We start from the raw sequence: 25,794 nt of genomic DNA, 5'->3' as shown, positions 1-25,794 counted from the left end.
CTCTTTTCCCTCTTTCCGCAAAGATGAATGACGCCATCGGTTTTGAGATCCCGTGGGTGTATTTTGTTTCTCTGGTCATCTTTGGGTCCTTTTTCATCATCAATCTCGTTTTGGGTGTGTTGAGCGGGTAGGTCGGCTGGCGTGGCGATCATGGTGTGACCATCGAATCAGAGGTTAGACTTGACATGTTGTTTTTGCGGCTTCTCAGAGAGTTTTCCAAGGAAAGGGAAAAGGCCGTGGCTCGCGGTGAGCTGCAGAAGGCACAAGAGAGCAAACAGATGGAGGAAGACATGATTGGTTACATGGACTGGCTCATCGAGGCCGAGGATGTGGATGAAGAAGGAAATAAACGTCAGTTCCGGCGGTCACACTTTTTTTTTTTTACTCCCCACACTTCTTTCGCCATCTAACTACATCCACAATTATCAACTATTTCCAACATTGACATATTTCAAAAATTCTGGTAAAAATTCAGGTTCTCATGACAAACATGCCCACATTTCCCACCATTCCACATTTCACGTTCAACAATTTCATTTCCTCTTCGGCATTCAACAAAAAAAATGTGCTCATCACGACCATTCAAATTGAAAATGGTGCACATGTGCGAATGAATCTTGAGAATTGCTTTCAATATTTACAAAAAATGCACATTTTCCCCACATCAAGATTTCCAATTGGTCATGAGTGGGAGCTGCAGTCTCATTTCTTCCTTATCAAACCTCGTATCTGCTCATCTAGACCCAAACATGCACACGTACTCTCTTGCAATGTGACACCTGCCTGCATTTGTCCCCAAAGGAGCGGCAATTGCCAAGAAGAAAATGATGAAGAAGTTTGGCTGGTACAAACACAGTGAGGATGGAGGTGCGTTTGTTAGCCGCCACGCGGGGTGGTCACGTCCGTCTCGTTCTCTCTAACGCCCTCTACCTTCCCACAGAATCGGACTCGGATGATGACATAGCGTACCTCGACGACGACAGCGGCTTCTGTGCTTCTCTCATGTAAGAGGATAAAATCTCACACCTATATGACAGCGATTCCAAAGCTGTTAGCGTGTTGTGAGAGATCATCAGACAAGCTGTCGGGATTCCAATTTTTAACAAAAAAACGTTCATCAGAATCAGAATTATCTTTATTGGCCAAGTACGGTATGTAGAACACACAAGGAATTTGTCTCCGGTAGTACAGGCTGCGCTAGTATCATCATAAACAAGGACATGACAAATAAGTATGGAATGTAAGTGTATCGTACCACCCAATGACAGCTGTGAGACAATGTGCAAAGTATCAAGCAAGCTAAAGTGATCAGTGGGAGAATACAATACTATAACAGGTGTGCAGTTGGTGCAGAAAATCATTGCACAATTCTAAAGGGACCAGTAACAGTATTTGTAGTACAAGAAGTGTGCAATTGTGCAGATGTCCTTGAGCGCTTTAAAGTGTCTGGTGCGGTGGAATAGAGATCAGTGACAGTGGTTCAAGTGAGTGCAGAGCTGGAGCTACAATGATTATAACGGTAATGCTGTTCCACAAAATTGCAAAGAGCCACTTTCCAGGTGGATTTGGGTTACTGTTTAGGAAGTTAATGGCGACAGGGAAGAAGCTGTTTCAGTGTCTGCTGGACTTGGTGCGTATGGTTCAGTCGCACTTGCCTGAGTGGAGTTGCTGGAAAAGGTGGTGGGCAGGGTCCGGTAGGATTTTCCGTGCCCTTGTCTTGGTTCTTGCGGTGTGCAAGTCCTCAAGAGTGGGTAGGGCGGTGCCAATGATTTTTTTCCCGCCGTCCTAATTGTCCGTTGCAGTCGGATTTTGTCCTTTTTTGTGGTGGCCCCAAACCAAACCGTGATGGAAGAACACGGGATTGATTCCATGACTGCCGTGTCGAATTGAGTTCATGATTTTGTCAGTTCAGCAATGCCAATATGGAGCCTTCTCATCGGAGGCTAACTTGGAGCTATTCACAAGAAGAAGTCATGCAATATGATGTGACAAAACTCCTTTCAATGATTTTTTTATAATGTTCTGGGATGTAGCGCGGGCAGAGAACTTAAATTCCCTCACACGCGGGGCAAGGGAAATCACAGAAAACATGGATAATATGCGGTTGTTGGCCTTTCCAAAATTATTTTCTCTCACTCAGTAATCATTTTGTTTGTTTTCCAGTCACACTTCCGTCACTTTCAAACTACACTTTGCGCTTGCGGTACACTCCCAAATTTTCTCTGTTGATAATTATCAGAACCACAAAGCAGTCTGTTAAAGCAAATTTCCACCTGTTACTTCTTAGGGAATGCCATCCTTAATAACTCCGATTTTATATTTCAGGTCATTTCTTTTTTGTTTTTCAGGGCCAAGATGATGGCCAACAGCTTCTGGTAAGATCTTCAAACAAGCTGACAGTGTTATTTACTTTCATCTGTCCCATAACAGATTTACACAATTCTGCAATGCAAATGGGGCTGGCGTGCAATGATGATTCAATTCAAGCTTGTGTGAAAAATACTTACCGTCCCTCTTTCGTTAGTGACCAATTGTGCCAGTTGAACCACACGTTCAGAAAGAACTGCCGCGTGGCCGTCAAAACCACCAACTTCTACTGGCTGGTCCTTCTTCTGGTGTTTCTCAACACGGTGGCCAGCGCCTCGGAGCATTACGGGCAACCAAAGTGGCTGACAGAAATGCAAGGTAGGAATCCGTCTGCCCAATTTGAGTTTAAACTGGCAAGGTGTACTCACGCTAAGACAGTTGCTTACTCTGTGGGCGTGTATTTCGAAGTGGATGCTTAGTTCCGTCGAGCAAGGTAGCGCTCAGCATGAAGAACAAGAGGGAGCGATGAATGCACTTATTGCACAGATGCCTCTACCTTGCAATCGTACGATCAAGCGTGCCTTACACTTAGGAATGGGAAGGGTTAAGAATTACTGAGCTGATTCTTTATCGATTTGCAAAAAGGTTCCGATGGGTGATGAAAGGATAATACAAATGGGTTTGTTTGCTTGAACTCTCTATAATACAGCACGTCCAGTATGCCTTCATAATCTTACTTTTGTCCTGATTTTTGGGAGAGGCCTGGCTACAAGTGCTCCCAGTGAACATCTGGCTTGAGCCTTTCCCAAACTACACAACCAATGCAATAGTTGGGCGACCGCTCAGGAGTCACATTATGCCCCCGCCAATGAGCGTAAATTGGCTTGTGTTCTTTTATTATAATTATAGTTCCACTATAACTGTTCATATGTGAAGGTGAGCCTCCAAACATGATTCGGCATCACATAGGCCACCGTTCTTTTGATAGGACATGTATGCACCACTGTCTGAGGTAGTGGTATTTGATTGACAGTTAGCGGTTGAGCGTAGCGTGCTCTAAGCACATTCAGCGGACACGCCCCCGTGACTTGACACCGTGTTCAAGCCTCATTTTGTCATTTGCCCTTGGCGAAATGACATTGCAGGTATCTGAAATGCTAAAAGAGGACAGGGAAAATGTAATTGTGAAAACCTGGATTACAGATACTCGACACAACACAAAATTGCCAAAACATTCAACACGTTTACTCAAACCACTTCTACAATAGAACTGATTTTCAAAATCCCACCCCACACGGGTTTAATTATTATTTCTAGTGATTCTCTTGATTGCCGGTTACTTCGCAACACAGCCACATTTCCAAATAAAGGGAATTGGCACACTTTGAGTTGTGTGTTTTCATTCTTCTCATCTTCTCATTTCTTGAGTCTCCTACAGGTCACGTTTTGTGTTGTAAAAAGTTTCCAGATGCTATATCTTCGTGTCATTTTTTTCCCCATCTCACTAAAACGTGGATTTGTAGACTTTGTAAATCCACCGTAGCAAATGTAGCGGAATTTAAACGGCCCGGCGTGAGTACGCCCTGAATGACGGCAAGCTTCCGTGCGTTTGCTGCGTGTCTCTTCTCCAGAGCGAGCCAATAAGATCCTGCTTCTGCTCTTCACGCTGGAGATGCTGATGAAGATGTACGCCTTTGGCCTGCAGATCTACTTCATGGCCCTCTTCAATCGCTTCGACTGCTTTGTGGTGTGCGGCGGCATCCTGGAGACGCTGCTGGTGGAGTGGGACTTTATCCCACCCATCGGCATCTCTGTGCTCCGCTGCATCCGACTGCTAAGGATTTTCAAGATGACTCGGTAAAGACTGACAGAACCTTTAGCCGCTCGTACTTCTGATTACTTCGTACCTCAACATTATGCACACTGCATTTAAATAGTGAAAAATAACACACAAAAAATCTCGACTTAAATTAAAATGTATTGCAGAAAAAGTTACATCAAATTTTTACTCGAATGCTTGAAAACAAACCATTCTTGACACTTAAATGGAAATGTATTGTGCTTCTAAATTCAATTCAGCTGAACTGTATTTAACAAATGGACTGTACTGGATTTAAAAGAGAGTTTAAGCCAGTGTAACAGGAAGCACCCTTAGAACATTGAATTCAATGATTCTTTCGTGCGCTACAAGACGGAGCGCCACACCGTGAGCAATACTGCAATGCATTTGATTTCATGTTTACACGTTCCCTATATTCGTTGTACAGCACAGGCAGTTAACATTCTTTGAAACAATTCCACTTATGTCAAGAAAACGCGAAAGACGACATGTGAAATGCGTTTCCAGTGGCGGCCGGGTTTCAGTTTCGCCAAACCAATTCCTCAGCAACCTTCTCCAACTTGCTTTGGAATCCCCATTGCTTCAGTGATCCATTTCGTCTAAGATGGTGCCTTTACATCAGCCCTCGTATTGGGACGATTGCCTCTGATAGTAGCCGACTTCTTTGGCAAGAGAAAAAGGCTCATCAGAGACACTGGCTGCTCGCACCAACAGCTGGAAGGTTGAGGTGCCACGTTCATTTATCTGCACTGACAAATGTGAAAAAACAAAACGAAAAAGTGAAACTTGCCCTATGCCTAAGCAAATATCTGAAGTTTGATTCCAGCCCCACAACAAACAGAGTGTTGGGTTGAATGCAATGCAACTTTGCTGATTTTCCAAATGTTTGACGCCGTCCTCTTGTTCTTCTCAGACACTGGGCGGCCTTGTCCGACTTGGTCAACTCTCTGCTCAACTCCATGAAAGCCATCTGCTCCCTCCTGCTGCTGCTCTTCCTCTTCCTCATCATCTTCGCCCTGCTGGGCATGCAGTTGTTTGGAGGCAAATTTAACTTTGACGAGACTCAAATGAAGAGAAGCACGTTCGACTCCTTCCCTCAAGCTCTGCTCACTTGCTTTCAGGTGATTTCGCGCGGCCACACGTTTGCTCCCGTCTTCTCTTTTTGATGGTTACTCCATTTTGCTCTCTGCTCTCTCCAGATCCTCACCGGAGAGGATTGGAACGCTGTGATGTACGACGGCATCATGGCCTACGGAGGCCCGGTCTTCCCCAATATGGTGGTCTGCATTTACTTTGTCATCCTTTTTGTCTGCGGCAACTGTATCCTTTTCCGCCGAATGCTCAACGCCGGATGTAACGACTGAGCGGAACGAGACGACTTAACGTATGGCGTGGTCAGACATCCTGCTCAATGTCTTCTTGGCTATCGCTGTCGACAACTTGGCTGGAGGTGGCGCGCAGAAAAAAGTCGAGTCGGTTTGAGGCTTGTTCTGTGAGAAGATGGCCTGTGAGAGATGAAACACATTCAGACTGAACTCGGTTTTTTTTTTTTTTTTCAGGGAGAAAAAAGATGACGAAGAAGAGTGGGATGACGAGGATGAGAAAGAGGATGAAGATGCAGGGGTAAAGTTTTTGATCATAAACAGTGTAACTTGATTATCGAAATGAGTTCAGAAAAGCGTCGCCGAAATGATTTGCGCTTATTTTTTTATCTAGAACGAGGACGACGACTGGCAGGAGAATGAAGAGTTGAGGGCCATCGAGGGGCTGGAGGGTGAGTAGGAAACACAATGTGCTCGCATTCAGGATGCACTGACGGGGGCCTTGCACATATTTCAACCAAAGTTGCTCAAACACTCGCGGTTTACGATCCCCTGTTGAAGTAAGTCATTATGAATCACATCTGAGGCCAAAATTCAAATCGGTGCTATGTTTTAGTTTTTCTCTGCTTGACCACACCCACTTTGGCCCTCTAAAAAAATGACCACTTGCATGAAATCAGGGTAATCGACGCAAGAGCTGGATCAAATATGGTCCCAGTAGAAAGGTCACAATGCTCGTTTTTGATTGGCAATCCATTTTGAGTATCCTAAGCAAAATGACATTTTGCCAGACTTGCAACATTTTCGGCCGTTGACTAAAATAATTCACTGGCTGAGTCTGAACATGTTCCACGTGCGATACTAACAATGTGTACACAATGACTAAATCTGGAGCCTTCTCGTTCATAGTTATGGCTGTCGTTTGCAGTGGCTAACAACTGCCTTGCAACATACTGAGAATTGTTTCAAATATTTGGAATCTCATGTAACTACGCAAATGGTACAGTATTAGAAACAACATCGCAAATGACAGTAATCAATATATTAATTGATGAAAAAACCTCTCAGAGTGTCAGGTAACATTTGTAAGGACAGATTTTTCGGGACGTACAGCTCTCGGACGGACGTCATCATCGGTCGGTGTGTTCTCCAGAAATTGGATGTTGAGACTGTTTTCTGTTATTTTTCAGAAATGGTCGTAAAAAGAAAGAAAGGCGTAGTAATCCCTGCTTTGTACTTGTAGGAGTTGCCCCATTAAAGCCAGAGTTCTCCGGTCCCAAAGAAAAGATTGTGCCCATTCCTGACGGAAGCTCCTTTTTCATTCTGGGAAAGAAGAACTGGTGAGTTCCTCACCGAAGCGCACGGGGCCCACGCCATCACCTGAAACCCAAAGATGTCTTTCAAATGCAATGAACTGATTTCATGAACCCTTTCCTGGAGTCCCGCCGCTAGTTGAACTGTCTTTCTCGCCATCTCCTCCGAATTCCCAGCTTGCGAGTCGCCTGTCACAACCTCATCCATCACCCCTACTTCACCAACTTCATCCTCATCTTCATCATCCTCAGCAGCATCTCTCTGGCCGCCGAGGACCCCATCAAATCGCACTCATTCAGGAACATTGTAAGCGCGCTGCTGTCTTTCCACACGCTGTCATCACCTTCTCAACTGGATTGGCCTTGTCATCTTCAGGTGCTGGGGTACGCCGACTATGTGTTCACATCAGTGTTCACAGTGGAGATCGTGCTCAAGGTAGGAGTGCTCCTCGGATGTGGTCACCTCCTGCTGCAAAGTCACGGCTCGCTCTTAGAGGAATGTAAGAAGACGGTCACACCAGACTATCCCAGGCTTCGTTGCTAAGTCAAATGAAGCTCAGTAAAAACATCAACAAGCAGTACAGTAGCTGTACAGGGCAACATGGCCGCCCCCAGAGTTGGATAAAAACAGGTGGATGTTGATGCTTCATTCCTATTCAGCCAATGCAAAATATGACTCAAAATAGCGCGTTTCGATTGGTGGGCGTGCATCGAAATAATTATTGTAAAGAACATTTGGGACTTGATTTTCCCTTTCACTTTAGCAACATTAGCATGCGAGTGCTACTACCTTCAGCTCACCAATGAAAAAAATACATCCGTGTTGTATGTTTGCGTACTTCTCTTATGCGCATAGAAATGTGATTTCGAATTAGACTTTTTACATATGGCCAAGCGATGTCATGTTCTCCTTCAATTAGTATGAGACCAAATACTCGAATCACGGCGTTCACAAAACTGCCAATGCGGTCAATGTTTTTCAATAGTGAACCAATGACATGATTTGAATGCTGTCGCGTCTAGATGACCGTGTACGGAGCTTTCCTGCACACGGGCTCCTTTTGCAGGAACGCCTTCAACCTGCTCGACTTGCTGGTGGTCAGCGTGTCGCTCACCTCCTTCTTTCTTCAGTGAGTCCATCTGTCATACAGACGTTTTTGCCGGACAACCTGCTTTGAATTGCCGCAAATCATGTCAATATTCTCAAAGGCTGTCTTTGCCCACAGTTCCAGCGCTATTTCTGTGGTGAAGATTCTCAGGGTGCTCCGTGTGCTCAGACCTCTGCGTGCCATCAACAGAGCCAAGGGACTCAAAGTAAGTGGTTTGTTTTCATTTCACGAGATGCGAGGAACTACATGCTGCTGTTTATGAGAGATGCTTATTGGGGTCGTCCCCCCACTGTGTTTCTGTTTTGCTTAGTTTTGTAAATGAAGTGGTACTTTGAGATACGAGTGACCTGACTTCTGGGCTTTTCAAGATATGAATGACCCGACTTCAGATCTTTTTTTTTTTTTTTTTTTTCCCTTTGACTTGTGAGTGCAAGCGCTGTATTGTAACAATGAACTCCGTTCAACTCACTTCACAATAAGTAGCACTTTTGCAAATATTTAACAATTCATCAGAAAAGAGCCTTCAACCTGTCTGAAGTTTGCTGTCATGCTAAAAATAAAACAAATAGAATCATACATTGGATAATTAAAACAACCAAACAATGCTGCATTAAGAAAGACAAGCCAGCTTAATGCAAACACATCAAATGCCAATGACTGGCTAATACTATCATTTTGCATCAATCGTCACTGCTTTAGATGCAAAGGATATTTGAATCCAAATGGTGGCGCAACACATGTCGACAGATAATATAACAATATTCACAGGCTTCTTGTATATTCTTTGTCCTCAACTAAAAATCACAACTATAACCACATCTTACTGAGTCACTTCCACCTAGTGGGTGAAGAAGTATTATTCAAGCTTGTGGCCAAAGCTGGCACCCCAGAAGGAACAGCACAACGAATTGAATTTCACCAGTTAATCATGACGCACAAACTGTTGAATTCTATTCGTTTGTGTTATGACTCTGTTTTTATCAAGTACAATCTTACTCTTGCTATTTTTTTTAGGGGGGAGGCTAGAACAGATGAATGGTCAGTGGGGTTGGTCAGATTTGTTTTGTTTCGAGTGTTTTGAGTTACGAGCATGGTCACGGAAGTCACATCGACTCGTATGGTTTAATCAAAATCTTTCTGACATGAGAAGCGAAATGGGCTGATCCAGCTCGTGTACAGCTACTGTGCAAAAAGTTCAGGCGCACATAATGTTCTGGCCAGTGAGAGTTTGTCATTTGAAGGAACACTCAAGTCAAGCTTGTCGTTATTGTTGTCCGCTTCAAGAATGTGGTGCAGTGCGTGTTTGTGGCGATCCGCACCATCGGCAACATCTTGATCGTCACCACGCTGCTCCAGTTCATGTTTGCCTGCATCGGCGTGCAGCTCTTCAAGGTTCTCAGCATTTTCATGCATAACCTGGTCTTTCCTGAAGGAGACAACCGTGTTCATTCTTACCCGTCTGATGTTTTCAGGGAAGGTTCTACAGCTGCACGGATGAAGCCAAACACACGCCTGACGAGTGCAAGTTAGTTTGGTCTTGTTTTGTCCTTCCCTGCCTCGGCTGTAGAGGTTTGTTCACTGCTGTAGGTAGAATCATAGGCTGGCTTCTCCAGTCAAGTGGTACAGTTTCGTGTGTGTCTCGCAATAGAATATACACTAATCGCCAAATTTGACTAATATTGGGATTTAGGGTGAAGGTTTTGTCCACCTCATTTTATTTCAGGGTGTAATTTTCATGTTTTTTTTGTTGATAAGATTGAGTGAAGTCTGCAGCTGCTGGCTTCTCACCAAAAGATTTGGTGATCTTCCGGGATTCGTCTCTGTGTAGCTGTCAGTATTCAGCAAGGTATTTGACACACTGTGTTGCGTCCTTCCAGGGGAACCTTTGTGGTGTATAAAGACGGGGATATTAACCATCCCATTGTGAAAGAGAGGATCTGGCAAAACAGCGACTTCAACTTTGACAACGTGCTGATGGGCATGCTGGCGCTCTTCACCGTGTCCACGTTTGAAGGCTGGCCACAGTAAGTCGCCACGCTCACTCTGCAGCGTTCTCGGGTATCAGGGCAGCTAAGTGTGCCATCTCCTGCGTGAAGGCTCCTTTACCGCGCCGTGGACGCCAACGCCATCAACCACGGACCCATTTACAACTACCGAGTGGAAATCTCCATCTTTTTCATCATCTACATCATCATCATCGCCTTCTTCATGATGAACATTTTCGTGGGCTTTGTCATCATCACCTTTCGGGAACAAGGAGAGGCTGAATTCAAAAACTGCGAACTCAACAAAAACCAGGTTGGTTGCGCTCCCACACAACAAAGTGCTAAAGTACAAATGAATGTTCACTGTCGGTCATTATTTGAAATATTAAGTCGGCAGGCAAATAAATCCCCTTGTGGCTGTCTCTTTTTGCAGCGCCAGTGTGTGTATTACGCGCTGAAAGCTCAGCCCATCAAGATTTACATCCCCAAAAATCCATCCCAGCTCAAATTCTGGAAGATTATCAACTCCAGCCAGTTTGAATATGTCATGTTTGTGCTGATTCTAGGCAACACGCTCACGTTGGCTGTGCAGGTAATCACATTTGTGTATACAATGGAATTTACTACTGGTAACGCAAACACACATATGACAAGGATTGACAGCCTTATAACTTCAATAATTGAATACATTGAACCGTGCAATGCATTCTGGAAATCGGCGTTATCGTCGTGGCAGCTCTCCATGTTTGTAGACGTCACAATAAATGGAAAAAATTAAAATCAAGGATGCATTTTCTCTATTGATAGCACACATTTAGGCATTGACAAAAAGTCAGCTTTGTGAAAGTCGGTTGAGAAAGGCACAAGTTGTGACTTATTTTCAATGCACGTGTATTGCTGGCACCCACGTTTGTAAGCTGGGCTACTACTTATCACAGCAGTTGTAGTGCTCGCGCTTTTGTAACGAGATAATAGCTTGCTGATCACTGTTATGGCAAGATGCAAACTTGTTGCCAAAACTCAGCTGAAATGGGAGGTATTCCAAAATGTTACTTGAAACACTGTTTGTATTGTCTATTCATCCATCCATTTCCTAACCCGATTTATCCTCCCAAGGGTTGCTGGCGTGCTGGATTCTATCCCAGCAGTAGGCGGGGGACACCCTGAACCAGTTGCCATGCAAAACGCAGGGCACACAGAGACGAACAACCATTCGAGCTCACAATTACACTTAGGGGCAATTTAGAGCACGGGTGTTTTAAACGTACGGCCCGGGGGCCAGATGCGGCTTACCACGTCATTTGATGAGGCCCACGAAAGCAAGTCATGGGTAGCAGTTTGCGCGATCCTTGCTAAAATATGTACCGACATGTTAAATTGTCATGAGCAATAAATAACGTTGAGATTTTGCAATAATTTGGTTTCCCTGTCTACACTCACTTATTATTGTTACCGGTACTAATTATTGAACAAGCTATTAGAGTTGACTTAACTGATTTCAAAACTAGTAATCCATTAATATATTGTGTATAAGTAATAATGTGATGAGGCGATTCAACATTTCTGGGGTTTCACTGTCGTAACGTCCATCCGAGGGAAGACTTCAAATTGGCCTGCAACAAAAATTTGTTTGGCACCACAGATTTTTTTTTTCTCACACACCCTACGAAAACAATCGATCCCAAATAATGTCCCAGATGTATTTGTATACAAACTGGAGTCTCGCCATTCAGAGATGCCGGTCTTACTGTGGTTGTCCTCACTGTTTTTTTTTTGTTTTTTTTTTTGTCATCCATCAGCATTATGAGCAGTCCAAACTTTTCACGTCGCTCATGGACATCCTCAACATGATCTTCACGGTGGTGTTCACTATCGAGATGATCATCAAGTTACTGGCTCTGCGGGCTCATGTGAGCTTTCACGCGTTCACCAGTGCAGCCTGCGATCATCTGAAGCATTGTTTGGCTCTCACCTCCGTTCTGTCTTTCTCTGCAGCATTATTTTATTGATCCGTGGAATTCCTTTGACGCTTTAATTGTGGTGGGGAGCGTGTTGGACATCGCAGTCTCCGAGTTAAGCGTAAGTCTGTCGGATTGCCTGAAATGTCATTGTCTCGACTCGAGCAAGGGTGGGCAACTGGTGGCCTTTTGATTAATTCAAACAATTTTTTGAATAGTAGATCATCCATACGTGCATTGAGAAATGTAATATGAAAAATGAAATAAATTAAGAGAGCATGTATGCCTGTATTTTGTTTATATTTATTTACTTTTGTGTCATACATCTGGGTAGGAAGTATGTGGTCCTATATGTGGTGACTCCCCCCCCCCCCCCCCCCCGCTCCAATCGCACAGATAAAAAATTGTGGCCCCCTCCAACATTCAAGTTGCCCATCCCTGTCTTCGTGTTACAGTTCCGGAAGGGTCCGGAACAGAATCGGACTCTCGAAATGTGCACTTAGGTGGAATTGATTAAATTAAAAAATACACAAGACCGACCAAGTACAACAAATGACACCAGTTACAGAAACCAGGAAAACGAGTCAAACCAAAAACGCTTGCAAAAGGCAAGGATAAATGTAAATAGCTAATGACGAAATCCCTAATGCGTAAACCACTGAGAATGTTTTCACTGACTGATAAGTTTCTAAACCTTGACTCGTAGAGCGTGAATAGGGTTTCTCTTCACCGATTCATGTCTGTCTGTCTCTCCTCGATCGGTTTGGATGGCCGGAAATGTGGCTCCAGGGAGGAGGAGGCCACGGTGAGGTAAGATGCGAGCGCTCTTGTTCGCGCGTCTTCTCTCGTTCCAGCATTGTTTGACATTTTCGTTCCGTTGGTCCCCAGGGGAAAGGCGAAGGCGGCAAAGTTTCCATCACCTTCTTCCGCTTGTTTCGAGTGTTGCGATTGGTCAAACTGCTGAGTAAAGGAGAAGGCATTCGAACTCTCCTCTGGACTTTTGTCAAGTCCCTTCAGGTCAGACGAAATCGGGTGCAGCGTCTGGTCTTGTACGAAGTGCTCTCTTGTGAATGTCCTTTTGAAATCTTCCCCGCTCAGGCTTTGCCTTACGTCGGGCTGCTCATTGCAATGATCTTCTTCATCTATGCCGTCATTGGTATGCAGGTGAGTCTGGAATGATTTGATGGATTTTGATGGAACCGCCTTTATATTGACCAACTGTCGATGGATTGACACTCTGCGTGCATTCTGGCAGACGTTCGGGAAAGTGGCTGTGGATGACAACACGCATATCAACAGAAACTGCAATTTTCAAACCTTCTTCATGGCCGTTCTGGTGTTATTCAGGTCCGGCTTCATTTGCTTGTGCCGTTTTCAGTCTGCCAACTTTTCTCGTTATGCAGTGGTGCCTTGAGATGTGAGTGAACTGATGTATGGATTTTTTTTTTAGATTACGGGTTGTCTTCCTGAGTTTTTGGGCTTTGACTTGTAAAGTTTGAGATGGCAGCTCTGTATGATTGCATCCAATTCCAAAAAGAGTCATCAAGTTTTTCCATGCCACTTGAAGTTGAAGTTACTGGTTTGGTCCGTAACATGTCAGAGAAGAGGCACAAAATATTGATTGATAGCTGTTTTCCAAGGTAAAAGCAGATGTGTGCAAATGTCCGATTTGGATTCAAGACAAAGATCAAATCAGTCTGCTTTCATGGCAGACGACAGAAATCTGAGAATATTGACTGTTGAGGGGCTGGAATTTTAAAGTGAACAATTAATTGACTCTCAAAAGTAATTGATTCATCATTGCACCTTGAGTGTAAATTGTAAAACGCGGAGAACGCCATGTTTGTTCGGGCAGGTGTGCCACAGGAGAGCAGTGGCAGGAGATCATGTTGGCCGCGCTGCCCGGCAGACGTTGCGACCCTGAATCCGACACCGAACCTGGGGAAGAGTTCTCCTGCGGGAGCAACTTATCTTACATCTATTTCATCAGCTTCTTCATGCTCTGCGCTTACCTGGTGAGTGAGGCCCAGCAGGATTCAGTAACTAATCCTACTTGAAGTCTAATTAAACAATCTGCTGACTTTAAGTTGCAAACTAAACTAACTAATGACCGTGGCTTGAAAATGGCGGATCTTTAATCAGCCTAGCTGCCCAGTCTTGAAGGGAGAAACTCGGCGTATTATGTAAATTAGCTGTCCTGTTACATCCCATTCTAGCGGTGGCTCGCTCACAGACACATTTGAGCAAATAGGCAGCTACCAAAACATTGCCTCGGTTGTTTCATGTCAAACTTTTGAATGGTCGAACACTCCAGAGAGCTCATGTTTCTCTCCTGTCCATTGCCGATCTCTCTGTCCAGATTATCAATTTGTTCATCGCAGTCATCATGGACAACTTTGAGTACCTGACAAGAGACTGGACCGTACTGGGAACCCACCACCTGGATGAGTTTAAGAGAGTTTGGTCCGACTACGATCCAGAGGCCACGTAAAGACATTATTTTCTCGCGATGGCTTCCTGTGCCGGGCTTATGCTGACGTGCGTTTTGTTGCGTCACAGCGGCCGCATTAAGCACATGGACGTCATCACGATGTTGCGGCGAATTCAGCCCCCTCTTGGTTTTGGAAAACTTTGTCCTCACCGTGTTGCTTGCAAAGTAAGTTCTTGCTTTTCACGCAGCATCCTCCCTATTTGACGGATACGTTCAACTCTGGCTTCCTTTGTGTGGGCTTCCTCTCAGAGGCTGGTTTCTATGAACGTGCCGCTGCACCCCGATGGGACGGTCACCTTCAATGCGACTTTGTTTGCTCTGGTGCGGACGTCCCTCAAGATTAAGACTGAAGGTATCTCTTTTTCCACGCTAAACAAGAACAAAACAATCTTGAAATGAACTATAAAGGGGAGGCCTGTGGACGGAGGCCAGAGTAGCAGTTTATATGCTCCCTCTTATGTGTTCCAGAGAAGTTTGAGGTTAGACTGAATTTGGCTGACTCCAAAGTAAAGTGCATTGCAGTAATGCAGCCGAGTTCTGTTTACACGTCTGCAAGTTTAATTGGTTTTCGTGACCAAGCTTGTAGGTAAACATTTATATCGCAAATCAAATTACCCATTGAAATGCATTGAAATTCCATTCATTTGTTTTGGTGCCTTTGATGTCATTTTAATACATATAAAAATACATATATAGCACTCTTTTGTACATCCTTCCATCCGTCTTCTTTACTGTCTGTTCTGTAAAGTGTTTGGACAATATAATAAACCGTAAGTGTAGAGACAGACAACCATTCGCTCTCACATTCGCATTGTCATTGAAACATCCTAAAATAATAAGAGACAATGTAAAGAAATAGACTGTAGCTGCATGTGAGTGTTCCCTTTTTGTATTTGTGTGTTTGACTGTTTGCCAAACAGCTACCAGTGTATCAGCGTCAGCGCCCGTGCTTTCAGGTGTCACCATATTTGTTCCATGAACTGATGAAGTGTTAGTTTCCAAAAGTCTAATCCTTCCTCTCATAGCATTTTCTTTTGGCTGCAGGCTTCAGGGCATTAATGGGATTTTTTTTTTTTGTCCAATCAGATTTCAGGCTCTAATTGTTGCTATGCGAGTCTTAATTTGCCTTGCATCTTCAGAATCAGCAGTGCTAGCCCATGTGACCTGGGATAGAAAAACAAACAAACAAAACTCTATAAACAATGGGACCGTCTGTTTTGCCAATCATATGTAAAATTTGCCACTTAGGCAATAATGCCAGCATTTTTCAGTCTTCTGTTTTTTGGAGAACTTGTTAGAGCCAAGACAAACTAGCAAAAGACTTTGAGAGCTAGCTGCACACATCAGTACAGTTAATAAAGAGCACCTCTGCTGATTTGAATGTCCACCCATTCATTTATAATCCAAACCGCTTATCCAGATGACATACAGTATGTGGTACAATTGTGTGCTATTGTCCTTTCCTTGATGTTTTTTGGGACTGCGATGTGTGAGCGGTGGAATGAAGAAGTCCTCACTGAAGGCCCAGCTACCAAACGTGTTGGGTTATCTGCATGTTGAATGTTAAAAGGATATGTTGCTTGTGCCCCCTTCAGGGCCCATCGATCAGCAGAACGAAGAGCTCAAGCTCATCATCAAGAAACTCTGGAAGCGGACCAAACCCAAGCTCTTAGATGAAATCATCCCTCCCCCTAGAGGTACTTTGAAGTATTACAGTAGCGTCGTGGATTTTTTTTTTCGAGCCAGGCTGCTTGCGAATATGCGAGACTCATGAAACACTGAGTAGTAGAAGTCTGACCTTTTCATTCATGCTTGTAATTTTCCTCCTTAGGGGATGAGGTGACTTGTGGGAAGTTTTATGCCAGCTTTTTGATTCAGGACTATTTCAAAAAATACCGTAAGAGAAAAGAGAGGGAACGGAAGTCTAAAAAGAAGGACAAGGCCGCCTCTCTTCAGGTAATTGTAGGCCTTTTCATAATGTTTGTGAACAATAGGGGTAAACAATCGGCACTCTATGGGTAGCAGAAAGTCATTGTCAATTGCTGACTCCAACTGAAAACAATGACACAAATTTTTTTTTTGATACCTCCAGATTGTCAACCCTACATGAAGTCAAACAAAAATATTTATGGAATGAAGTCACTTGCCTAAATATTACGAAATGAATTCCTCCGATTTGCAGATAATTGGGACCGAGCCCTGCCACAAATAGCAACAATCTGCAAGTAAATGACGCCAGATGGATGCCACAAGACGGTGAAGAAGCACTTAAAATGTAGACTCGTATTTCATTTGGATTTAATAAAAGCTTGGTCCATATGAACACAGCGTAATCAGCAAAACATCAGCACCATGTTACATAACTTAATTTAGTACTTAAATGACTCATTAGCTACTAGCCTGAATAACATGCTCGCACCAACAGACGTCTTGCGGCCAAGAAAATCTCGACTAACACTATACACAAATAAAATAAGTCATTAAACTCACCTTTTGGCAATCACGCACAATCGTAAATGTGAAGGAACACAGGCAAATTGAAGCTCTGTTTCACTTTGAGTCCGCGAGCGGGATTCAAGGACCGCCAACAGACCAGGGCATCTCAAACACAGACAACGCCATCAATGAATTAACCCCTAACACCACAAGATGATGATGATACTCCTTTTACAGTAGCTTAAAAAGAAAGGGAAAAAAACCGAATTTCAGCAAATAAAGGATAGCTTCAACAAAAATCTGCAAATATGCTGATTATTCAAATGCAGAACCGTGAATATGTCGAATACACACTTTCGTTTCTTCTGTACATATATCATCTCGTATGTGCTGTCACAGGAGTCACCTCAGTTTTTTCCATCTGTCCCTAGCAAGGTCTGCGGACGCTGCAGGATCTGGCTCCAGAGATGCGGCTGGCGATGGCGTGCGACCTGGAAGAGGAAGAGGGCGCAGATGAGATATTTTACAGCGAGCACGGAACCTCGGTCACCACCACGCCCGCCAGTACGCCCATGCCGCCCGTAGAAGCGCTGGTGCAGCAGACCGCCGTCATCATGGAAGCGGACGCCGGCCCTAGTGTGATCACGCAGCAGGTGACGGGTCTGAGTGACGGCTTCCAGACGAACGTGTCAGAAGTAGCCGGGGAGGGTGTCGTCACAGAACAGCCAACAAGGTCGGAAGCTCTGCCCAGCAGGTGGGGTTTCCACTCTTGCACTCTTTTTCTCGCTCATTTGGTGCTGCCTTGAGATCAAAGTTTCATTTGGTTAGCTGACCCATACCTGTCACTCAAAACAGTCTCCAAAAGAATGAAAGATAGCTTATTTAGCTATCCCTACTAGAGTTGTCAATTTCCTAAACGCTTTGAAATGCAGTATTTTAAGGATTCACTATGACAACTTGACCAAATTCAACCAAACAAGAAAACATAAACCAGATAACAAGAATAATACAAACAAATCTGTGGCATTATCACTTTTATCACATTTCATGTTTCCTCAAACAATGACAGATGTGTGGACTGCACTCAACTTACAGATCTAGACACTATAAAAAACAACAACAACAACAACAATGATTAACTTGACTCTCACTATTTACGTCTTTTTTCTTTTTTTTTTTACATTGTGGCGTCAGCCGCAGAGGTTAAGAAAAATGAATGAGCCTAAAGTAAGGTACCTCCTGAATAACTCCTTTTTGCGCTTGTGAACAGGGCGGATTCCATCAGCGACCTGCCTCCTCCTCCCGACACTACAGAGTTCATAGGTCAGGAAGCAACTGCATCTCCAGTGGCTGAGCAACTTCCTAACTGTGAGGGAGATTCTGCAAATCTCGCATTTGAAGACCGGTAAGCTAAGTCGCTATTGCGAGCAAAACGTTTAACGTCCATAAAATCCATAATATTGGGCAATCATTCCGATAATTTCAGAGGCTGAAGTGGGCATGAGTAGAGAAGTCCACAAAAACGTTGGTGACGATTGATCGCAGTTTTCAGACACTCAACGACTTTAAGCTTTTTCTCTATGAAGATGAAAACACTTACCGTTCATGAAGACCAAAATGTTGAGGCGATCATTCTGATATTTTCCGAGGTTGAAGTGGACATAAATAGCGATGTCGGCATAAGACGTCAACTTTCTCACTCCCCATTCTGCAAGCTTTCTCCTTTTCTGTGTCTTTCCCAGCCGGTATTGACTATGTTGTTTACCTCAAGGTTCCCCATACTGCAAGGATATTGTACCACATTGAATTTATTTCACCACGGTGTGTGTGTGTGTGTGTGTATACTATGCGTGCATGTCAAGTACGTTCTCGACGCCAATTGGCCGACGTTGCTGAAGGAAGAAGACAGTCCTAAAATGATGATGTCATAAAACTAATGGTGATGAACTGTAATAATTTGTCTAAAAAAGCATGAAGAAAAAAACCCCTCAGGAAAAAATACTGGCAAATTTTACAGACGTCCCCAACTCTGCATATATTGCAATCATTCGCCGTTGTGCAGCAACATCAGCACAACAGCACCCCAAAATCAACATCCAATTTAATATGACAACCGTAGAAAACGAATTAAACAAATTAAAAAACTGGTTCGACAGAAATAAATTGTCACTTAACCTGAAAAAATCGAAGTTAATTGTTTTTGGCACAAGACCAATCAAACACCAAGCTAAAATTATGGTAAACTCAATTGAGATAGAAAGAGCGTGCGTATGAAACCAAGTTTCTCGGATTAGTGATAGACTCAAAACTATGTTGGAAGCCACATATCGATAACGTAAAAAGAAACATCGCCAAAACCGTAGGGATCCTCTACAAAACCAAGGAAGTGCCAAATAAGAGATCTTTGTACACATTATACACTTCATTATTATTACCATATATGAGCTACTGTGTGGAAATATGGGGAAATGCCTGCAAAACAAACACACTCCCTATTCTCAACCTACAAAAAAAAGCAATTCGAATTATTAATAGATCAAAATATACGGAACCCACAAATCCACTATTTATCAAATTAAATACGATGAAATTTTATGACCTGGTTGACTTTAAAGTCGCCCAATTAATGTCCAAAGCACACAATAACCTGCTCTGCCAAAACATTCAGAAGTTTTTCGAAATTCGAGAAAGCAGCTATGATTTAAGAGGTACCAACTTATTCAAAAAACTCAAAACAAGAACAAACATCAAGCAAAGAAGTGTATCTATCAAAGGTGTTAATCTGTGGAATAATCTCGAAACGGACCTGAAAATGAGTAAATCGCTTGCTGAGTTCAAAAACAAATTCAAAAAAATAGTACAAACAACCTACATCAATCAGAGTTAAAATGATCAATTCTAAACATTAAATATAATGATAAATCAGAACTAAGTTGATAAATAGAGAAAGGTATTGAAATATCCATTATGAATACAAGAGAAAATTGACACAAGAGTGCCAGCGTGTGGATGTATATAATCCCGATACAAACCAAAAGTTGTAAAAATATCACGGTTAAGGGTAAAGTATGAGCCTTAATGGAGACTTCTTTCTTCTTACTTTTTGATTGAGATAAAAATGATTTATTAGATATAAACACATAACGGGGTAGGACTAGATAAATGTTTTACTTCTTCCTACTCCCTTGAACATAATAACTGTGTTGAATGAAGACTGATTTCTTTCTTTTTACTATTTTATTTACCTTATTTTCTGACAAATTATTACTGTATATGTTTTATGTTCAATAAACAAACCAAACCAAACCAAAACCAAAAACCATATGCCAAAAACAGTCATTTTTTTTCTGCTGTCATCAAGTAATAAATGTATAATACTACTGGAGGGAACCCATTTACCCATATGTGTTCGCCTTCGACACACTGAGAATGATTGTAATACTTTTTGCAGGTGAATCAGAAACATTTCTTCTAATTTCCCCATCCTGTGCTATCTTGTAGGTACGGGTTTCCCGAGTCTGCGTCTCCTTTACCACCGGAGGCAGACTTTAACGGGCAGAGCGTCGATCGAGCCAGCAGCATTGGCGAGCTGTCGTATGACGTCAATGTATCGGCTAACTGTTACAACGGAAGCACCGCGAACGGGGGAGGGAGTATCAATGGGGAGCCCTACCCGACACACGCATATCATGGTAATGGATACTCGACTTACAACGAGGACGGCAGCAGCATCGTCAGCGCCAACGGTAATGGCAGCACTGCGAACGGAGGTTACGCAGCAAACGACTACAATGGAAGCAATGGCGGTGGGGCACAGTTTGTCAGGAGGAGGCTGCTTCCTTCCATACCCAAAGGTTAACCAACCCTTTTACAATTTTGTCCCACTTCGTGACACTTTAATACAGGACAGCAAGAGTTCTATTAAAACTCACACACACAAACGTTTTTTGAAATGTTTTTAAAAATAAAAATAGCACTGTGTAATACTTTGTACTTTGTAAATCATGCAGTACTATAAATGGGAAGAAGTGAGCAGTTTTTACCACAATTTTAACTTCAATTCAATAGACATTGTGCTTCTCCTTTTGGTATGTGCTTTGGTCACATGAGGGCAGGATAACATTGACATAGAGTACGCTGTATAGGGATCGATGGGTGGGTGGATATACTGTACTGTACTGTACATGAAACCGGTCTAAACTCCTTTGGAAACAGCAGTAACAGGGGCACAATGGCCATCGGGAATAGCGTGAAAATATGTTCATTTTCGCAAACAGCCGATGTATTTACAGTCCTGGGCATCAGGGCTACCCCGCTGTTGACAATGATTATTGGGCGCGTTACTGCCACACTCTGTCGCCAACAACATTTCGGCGCGTGATGGCCCGTCAACACAACGTAACAGGATATAATAGGAAAGCATATCATTGTATTTTTCTTCACATTTGGATTGTTCCTTATGTCTTGGTTGGTCGTCCCACATTTAGGCAACTATTGTGCCAGTGTTCATTAATGTGGATTGTGCCTTTCAAATAAACAATAACAATGAAATGAAAATGAAATAAACCATAAATTGGCAAAAAAAATCTGCTGATAATAAAAGCTCGAATATCAGTCGATGAAATCGGCCAAACGATTAATTGCTCGGGCCCGAATGCTTTGTTTCATGTATTCTTTTTAGATATTGTGTTTAATTAATTAGTACCAAATCTCCTGCTCGTTGTTTTAGGTCGTAAGCCCACCTTTGACTTCCAATGTCTGAGGCCACAGAGCAGCGTGGATGAACTTCCCATCCCAGCAAATTACCGCGGCAACACATCGCCAACCAGGTCTCGTCTCCAGGTAAAACCCACACGCGAACCCGCGATGTTCACTCACCCCCCTGATTTGAACGGTGGCGTTCCGCATTGCCAGACGCAGCACAGCCTGGACTCCCGGCCCAGTAGCGTGTCGTCGTCGTCGTCCGTCTCGTGGGCCAACAACGTGGCAGCCGGCAACACCCCCGGTCCTGGGTCCATCGCCCCGTTGGGACGCAGGGGCAAACTGATCTACACCCCCATGATCCTGGTGGATGAAACAACTGGGATCAGTCACCCGCTGTGGAGCGACGGCTCAGCGAGCCTCCCTGCGGGAAGCCGTCCCGGCTGGTACTCTGGTCAGAGCGGAACCTATGGCAGCTTGAGGGTGCCGCCTGCCAAACAGAGCTTTGTGGACAAAGGCAGCGCAGACAGTCTGGTGGAGTCGGTGAGTAGAAATCGTGTGGCTCGGGTCCACAGCAGTCCCACATATACAGTCGTTCCCCACGATCGCGGTTCACGTTGTGCGGCTTCACTTCATCGCATTCGTGTCGCGGGGTTTTGCAAGCATTTGTGACTGCAGATTTATGGAGCAGTAAGCACTTGCCAGCCACGAGGAAATAGTGCCTAAAAGACAATCTCTGTAATTTAGGATCATTTCACGTTTAAAAAGACAAGTGCAACGTGTCAATTGCAAAGCAGAACTGGTTACACAACTGCACTCTCCGGTAAAGTAAACATCGTCGCTAATTAGAATGAATTGTAATACCTCCACAGGTGGTCAAGGATAGACACAGTTGCCAGTGCACGACCAATCGCATTACGAACAAAGTACGGAAAACACAAGTATATTCTTAGATGACTTGCCCATGGCTTCAACTGACGCCGTCACTCAACCGTTTAGCCAGTTAATAGCCAGTCTGCACCCTCCATTTGCAGATTTTTACGTCCCTCAAAATCTAAGCCCCGCAGCATCAGCATCACAGATACCACCGTGTGGAGCGTGAGGATCGCAACCCCAAATAGAGCAAAAAATAATACCAGCAAAATAAATATTTATAAATACTATAGTCAAATAAATATTTGTTCCCTTTTTGGCAGCTTTTATTTATTGCGGGGGTGGTCTGGAATGTAACCTTTGCGACATACGAAGGTAATACTGTATTTACATTTCGCCGTTTGAAAAATCACCCATGTTTTTCCCATGGAACCCATTCCCAAGTATTCACTCTCAAAACTCACTCATTTGCTTTGCTCTTCCCTGAAACACCAAAAGATGCCACAAAAACCACACCAAACCTTTACTCAATAGGAATGCAGTCCTTTAATTGCTTCAAAACCGTATGAACAAGTGAAACATCTGAAGTCAGAAGTGCAGAACCTTGCAAACTATTTCACCTACAAGTTGTACGCTTACTATAACTTTGTTTTTATCTGTTGTTTGTTCCATTGCAAAATTGTTGCCTGACAAGATCCCCCCCTCCCCCGTCCCAAATTGAAGTTTTGTCCAGTGCAGCCTTTCCCTGGCTTTGTGGGAATGCCTGCTTTAACAGTTCAGTGTTTGCATGACTGCTAGTCGTGGTGGGCTTTCTGTTTTCAAGAAACTTGCTGTGCAGTGTCATGGCCATAAACTTTCTCAAAATGGCGCTGAACGGCAGTCGGGGACAGAAAAATGTCTTGCTCGGCGACAGTTCATAAGTTCATATCGGAAAAACTGTTTTCTATGCAAGTGTGAAAACATATTGCACAGCCTTGTACCTCTTCTTCTTCAGATCCTGATCTCCGAGGGTCTGGGCATCTACGCCAAGGACCCCAAGTTTGTGAGTTTTGCCAAGCGGGAAATCGCCGAAGCTTGTCACATGAGCTTGGACGAGATGGAGAGCGCAGCCGCCGACCTGATTGCCCGCGGGGCCGGCCAGTCGGTTTCTCACTTTGAGGACCAACTGGCCGACGAAATGAACTGCGTGATTTCGTACTGAATCGGACGAACGTACGAGGGATGAGGTGGAAGAAACGCCTGAAAGAGAGAGAAACAGAGAGAACGCGCTTGCCATCGTTTGTGTCCAAAGGTCAACCTGTTTGTTTGATGTTTGCCGAGAATAAATGGAAAAGCAGCCAGCCATGTCTGGCACATTGCAAATTAGCGCAGGGGTGGGCAATGTATGGCCAGTCCAAACCAACAAGCTTTTAAGTGTTCATGAGTCCTGGAATATTTGTTGCATTCATTGAACCAAAAAATGGTTACTTAAAATTGATGTAACATTTTTTTATGTATTTCTATTCATTCATCTCTTATTTTACAAATGACCTCCGTCCATCTGTCTGTTTTAAAACTCAAATTACAAAAAGTTGCCCACCCTTGCCGTATGTTCAGGAATCACCACGGAAGCATGATTGTATCAGGACCCAACAAAGACTTTTATGAACAATAGAACCGCAGTTTTTATTGTCATCGCCTATTTTGGTTTTGCATTGGACTGTCATTTTTTACTGTACTTGAATTACCACTTTACACACTGTTATGTGCAGCTGCAAATGGCAGTTGAGGTTTTTTCTTGTTTTGTTTTGTTTTTTGCATTTAACTTCAAATACTTTGGACTGCATATACTATTCAAAATAGTTTCGGGTTTTGTCTTCCAATTGAAACTTCAGGATGAGCCTAAAATGCACTAGAATCTTTTCAGGTGAACTTAATTTGACCTACAAATGGGATTTAACTACCTGTAGCCTTGGAAGAGTTGGAATATAAACTGCTTCACTTTATTTTTGGAGCCACTCCTTAACATTTCAAAACCCAAACTGTGCTCTGTTCCGCAGTTTTGTGTAGGATGGCTTCGACAACAAAAGCTTGCACACAAATAAATGCCTTTCAGACATGCATACCAGTCTTGGCTGCAAGGTCGTGCGGTGTCACCATGTTAGTGGATTTTAAAAAATAAAATAAAAATTGGAATACAACTGCTAGCCAGACGCTAGCTTTACGTGAGTGACTCTGCTTTAGACTGCTCATTGGGCAGCAGCAAAGTCTCCGGGTGTCACCATGGAGGTGGAGGTGGAAAATGAAAGAAATATTTTTTTCTTCAGGTTGATCCCAGTATCGCGCTTCTGTTGCCTTGTGGTGTGCACCCTGGTCAGCCACAAGTCTGCTGACGGCCCGCTGAATTTCAAAAAGGCTGCCTCAAGACCCCCACATATTGGCAGCTTCCAATCAGAGGAAACCTTTTCCATATCAAATTTAGACAAACAGTGACCCAAACCCAATTAATTACAAATGAAATATTCATGAAAAAACTGCCAGGGGGCTACAGATGACAAATCGATTCATTTGGCAAATTCTAGTGTTTTTTTATTTTTATTTTTAACTATGTAAAATCCATCCATCCATCTTCGGAACCGCTTTATCCTCACAAGGGTCGCGGGGCATGCTGGAGCCTATCCCAGCTGTCTTCAAGCAGTAGGCGAGGGGCACCCTGAACCGGTTGCCAGCCAATCGCAGGGCACACACACAGACGAACAACCATCCGCGCTCACGCTCACAGAATTTACAATGTTCAATCAGCCCGTTATGCATGTTTTTGGAACGTGGGAGGAAACCCAGAGACGGAAGACCCGAAATACCCACACAGAACATGCAAACTCCACACAGGAAGGCCGGAGCCGGAATCAAACCCATGACCTCTGCACTGTGAGGTCGACACGCTAACCATTGGTTCACCGGGCCGCCACTATGTAACACGAGTCTTGTTCAATTGTACCGTCCCCTTTCAAATAAAGACATTTAACCAAAACCGACCATTTTAAATGCCAGCAAACCTGATTAAAGGACATCAAACCTTATTCAGTTCTTGCCCACTGGCCGTACATATAGCACTGCTGGTGTCACGTTTTTAGTTGAAGCTGAAATTCCAGTTGAAAGCCAAATGAACTTTTTGTGAGATGTGCATGATGTCCTCTCGGTAGCGTTAGGACAACAGATGATTGCGTGCATATTAAGAATGTTTAGAGAATTTTGTCACGCTGAAATAAAAGTTTTCTCCATTTTGTTACGTGATGATCTGGTTATGAAACTATTTAATCCCACTGTGAAAGGAGAGACATCTGGCTTTTTTGGTCAACAAAAAGAGTGTCAACGTAGCTCTGAACTGATGTATTCCACACCAATTTTTTCGCTTCTTTAATGAACGGAACATCTAGCAGACTAGGCGCCTACTGAAGTACGAAAACTGTCGGAGCGCTC

General features: G+C 43.6%; 1 protein-coding gene and 1 long non-coding RNA gene across 5 annotated transcripts in view; one reads left to right on the top strand and one right to left on the bottom strand.

The window, feature by feature from the left end:
* The window catches only part of LOC147211205 (voltage-dependent L-type calcium channel subunit alpha-1D-like), a 31,541-nt gene extending 5,941 nt beyond the window's left edge, over positions 1-25,600 (top strand). For 2 of the 4 annotated variants that reach the window (XM_086123617.1, XM_086123598.1), the window contains 40 exons: positions 24-127; positions 209-351; positions 802-867; positions 941-1,004; positions 2,349-2,375; positions 2,525-2,685; positions 3,939-4,164; positions 5,061-5,268; positions 5,347-5,467; positions 5,547-5,619; positions 5,707-5,770; positions 5,864-5,921; positions 6,713-6,809; positions 6,960-7,089; positions 7,159-7,218; positions 7,806-7,912; positions 8,009-8,096; positions 9,176-9,283; positions 9,364-9,416; positions 9,769-9,915; positions 9,988-10,189; positions 10,310-10,468; positions 11,676-11,786; positions 11,872-11,955; positions 12,624-12,644; positions 12,723-12,851; positions 12,933-12,998; positions 13,090-13,181; positions 13,690-13,849; positions 14,194-14,321; positions 14,394-14,490; positions 14,575-14,677; positions 15,921-16,022; positions 16,157-16,281; positions 17,193-17,515; positions 18,032-18,166; positions 20,263-20,615; positions 21,491-21,603; positions 21,676-22,005; positions 23,330-25,600. In XM_086123617.1, the coding sequence (XP_085979743.1) occupies positions 24-127; positions 209-351; positions 802-867; positions 941-1,004; positions 2,349-2,375; positions 2,525-2,685; positions 3,939-4,164; positions 5,061-5,268; positions 5,347-5,467; positions 5,547-5,619; positions 5,707-5,770; positions 5,864-5,921; positions 6,713-6,809; positions 6,960-7,089; positions 7,159-7,218; positions 7,806-7,912; positions 8,009-8,096; positions 9,176-9,283; positions 9,364-9,416; positions 9,769-9,915; positions 9,988-10,189; positions 10,310-10,468; positions 11,676-11,786; positions 11,872-11,955; positions 12,624-12,644; positions 12,723-12,851; positions 12,933-12,998; positions 13,090-13,181; positions 13,690-13,849; positions 14,194-14,321; positions 14,394-14,490; positions 14,575-14,677; positions 15,921-16,022; positions 16,157-16,281; positions 17,193-17,515; positions 18,032-18,166; positions 20,263-20,615; positions 21,491-21,603; positions 21,676-22,005; positions 23,330-23,536 (5,145 nt within the window). In that variant the 3' untranslated portion in view covers positions 23,537-25,600. Of the gene's footprint in view, positions 1-23; positions 128-208; positions 352-801; positions 868-940; positions 1,005-2,348; positions 2,376-2,524; positions 2,686-3,938; positions 4,165-5,060; positions 5,269-5,346; positions 5,468-5,546; positions 5,620-5,706; positions 5,771-5,863; positions 5,922-6,712; positions 6,810-6,959; positions 7,219-7,805; positions 7,913-8,008; positions 8,097-9,175; positions 9,284-9,363; positions 9,417-9,768; positions 9,916-9,987; positions 10,190-10,309; positions 10,469-11,675; positions 11,787-11,871; positions 11,956-12,623; positions 12,645-12,722; positions 12,852-12,932; positions 12,999-13,089; positions 13,182-13,689; positions 13,850-14,193; positions 14,322-14,393; positions 14,491-14,574; positions 14,678-15,920; positions 16,023-16,156; positions 16,282-17,192; positions 17,516-18,031; positions 18,167-20,262; positions 20,616-21,490; positions 21,604-21,675; positions 22,006-23,329 lie in introns of all 4 variants that reach the window. The other 2 variants (XM_086123608.1, XM_086123590.1) reach the window with 1 other exon arrangement.
* Positions 15,044-21,786, bottom strand: LOC147211206 (uncharacterized). Its single transcript, XR_015102253.1, has 4 exons — positions 21,640-21,786; positions 17,116-17,562; positions 16,816-17,001; positions 15,044-15,489 (listed from the first exon to the last, which is right to left on the bottom strand). It is a non-coding gene; the product is annotated as an uncharacterized LOC147211206 (long non-coding RNA).
* Positions 25,601-25,794: the final 194 nt, after the last annotated feature.

This window comes from Hippocampus guttulatus, chromosome 1 (genome assembly GCF_054856545.1).
Source record: "Hippocampus guttulatus isolate MCC_2025c chromosome 1, RoL_Hgut_1.0, whole genome shotgun sequence".
NCBI lineage: Eukaryota > Metazoa > Chordata > Actinopteri > Syngnathiformes > Syngnathidae > Hippocampus > Hippocampus guttulatus.
This window is presented reverse-complemented; position numbering and strand designations above follow the sequence as displayed.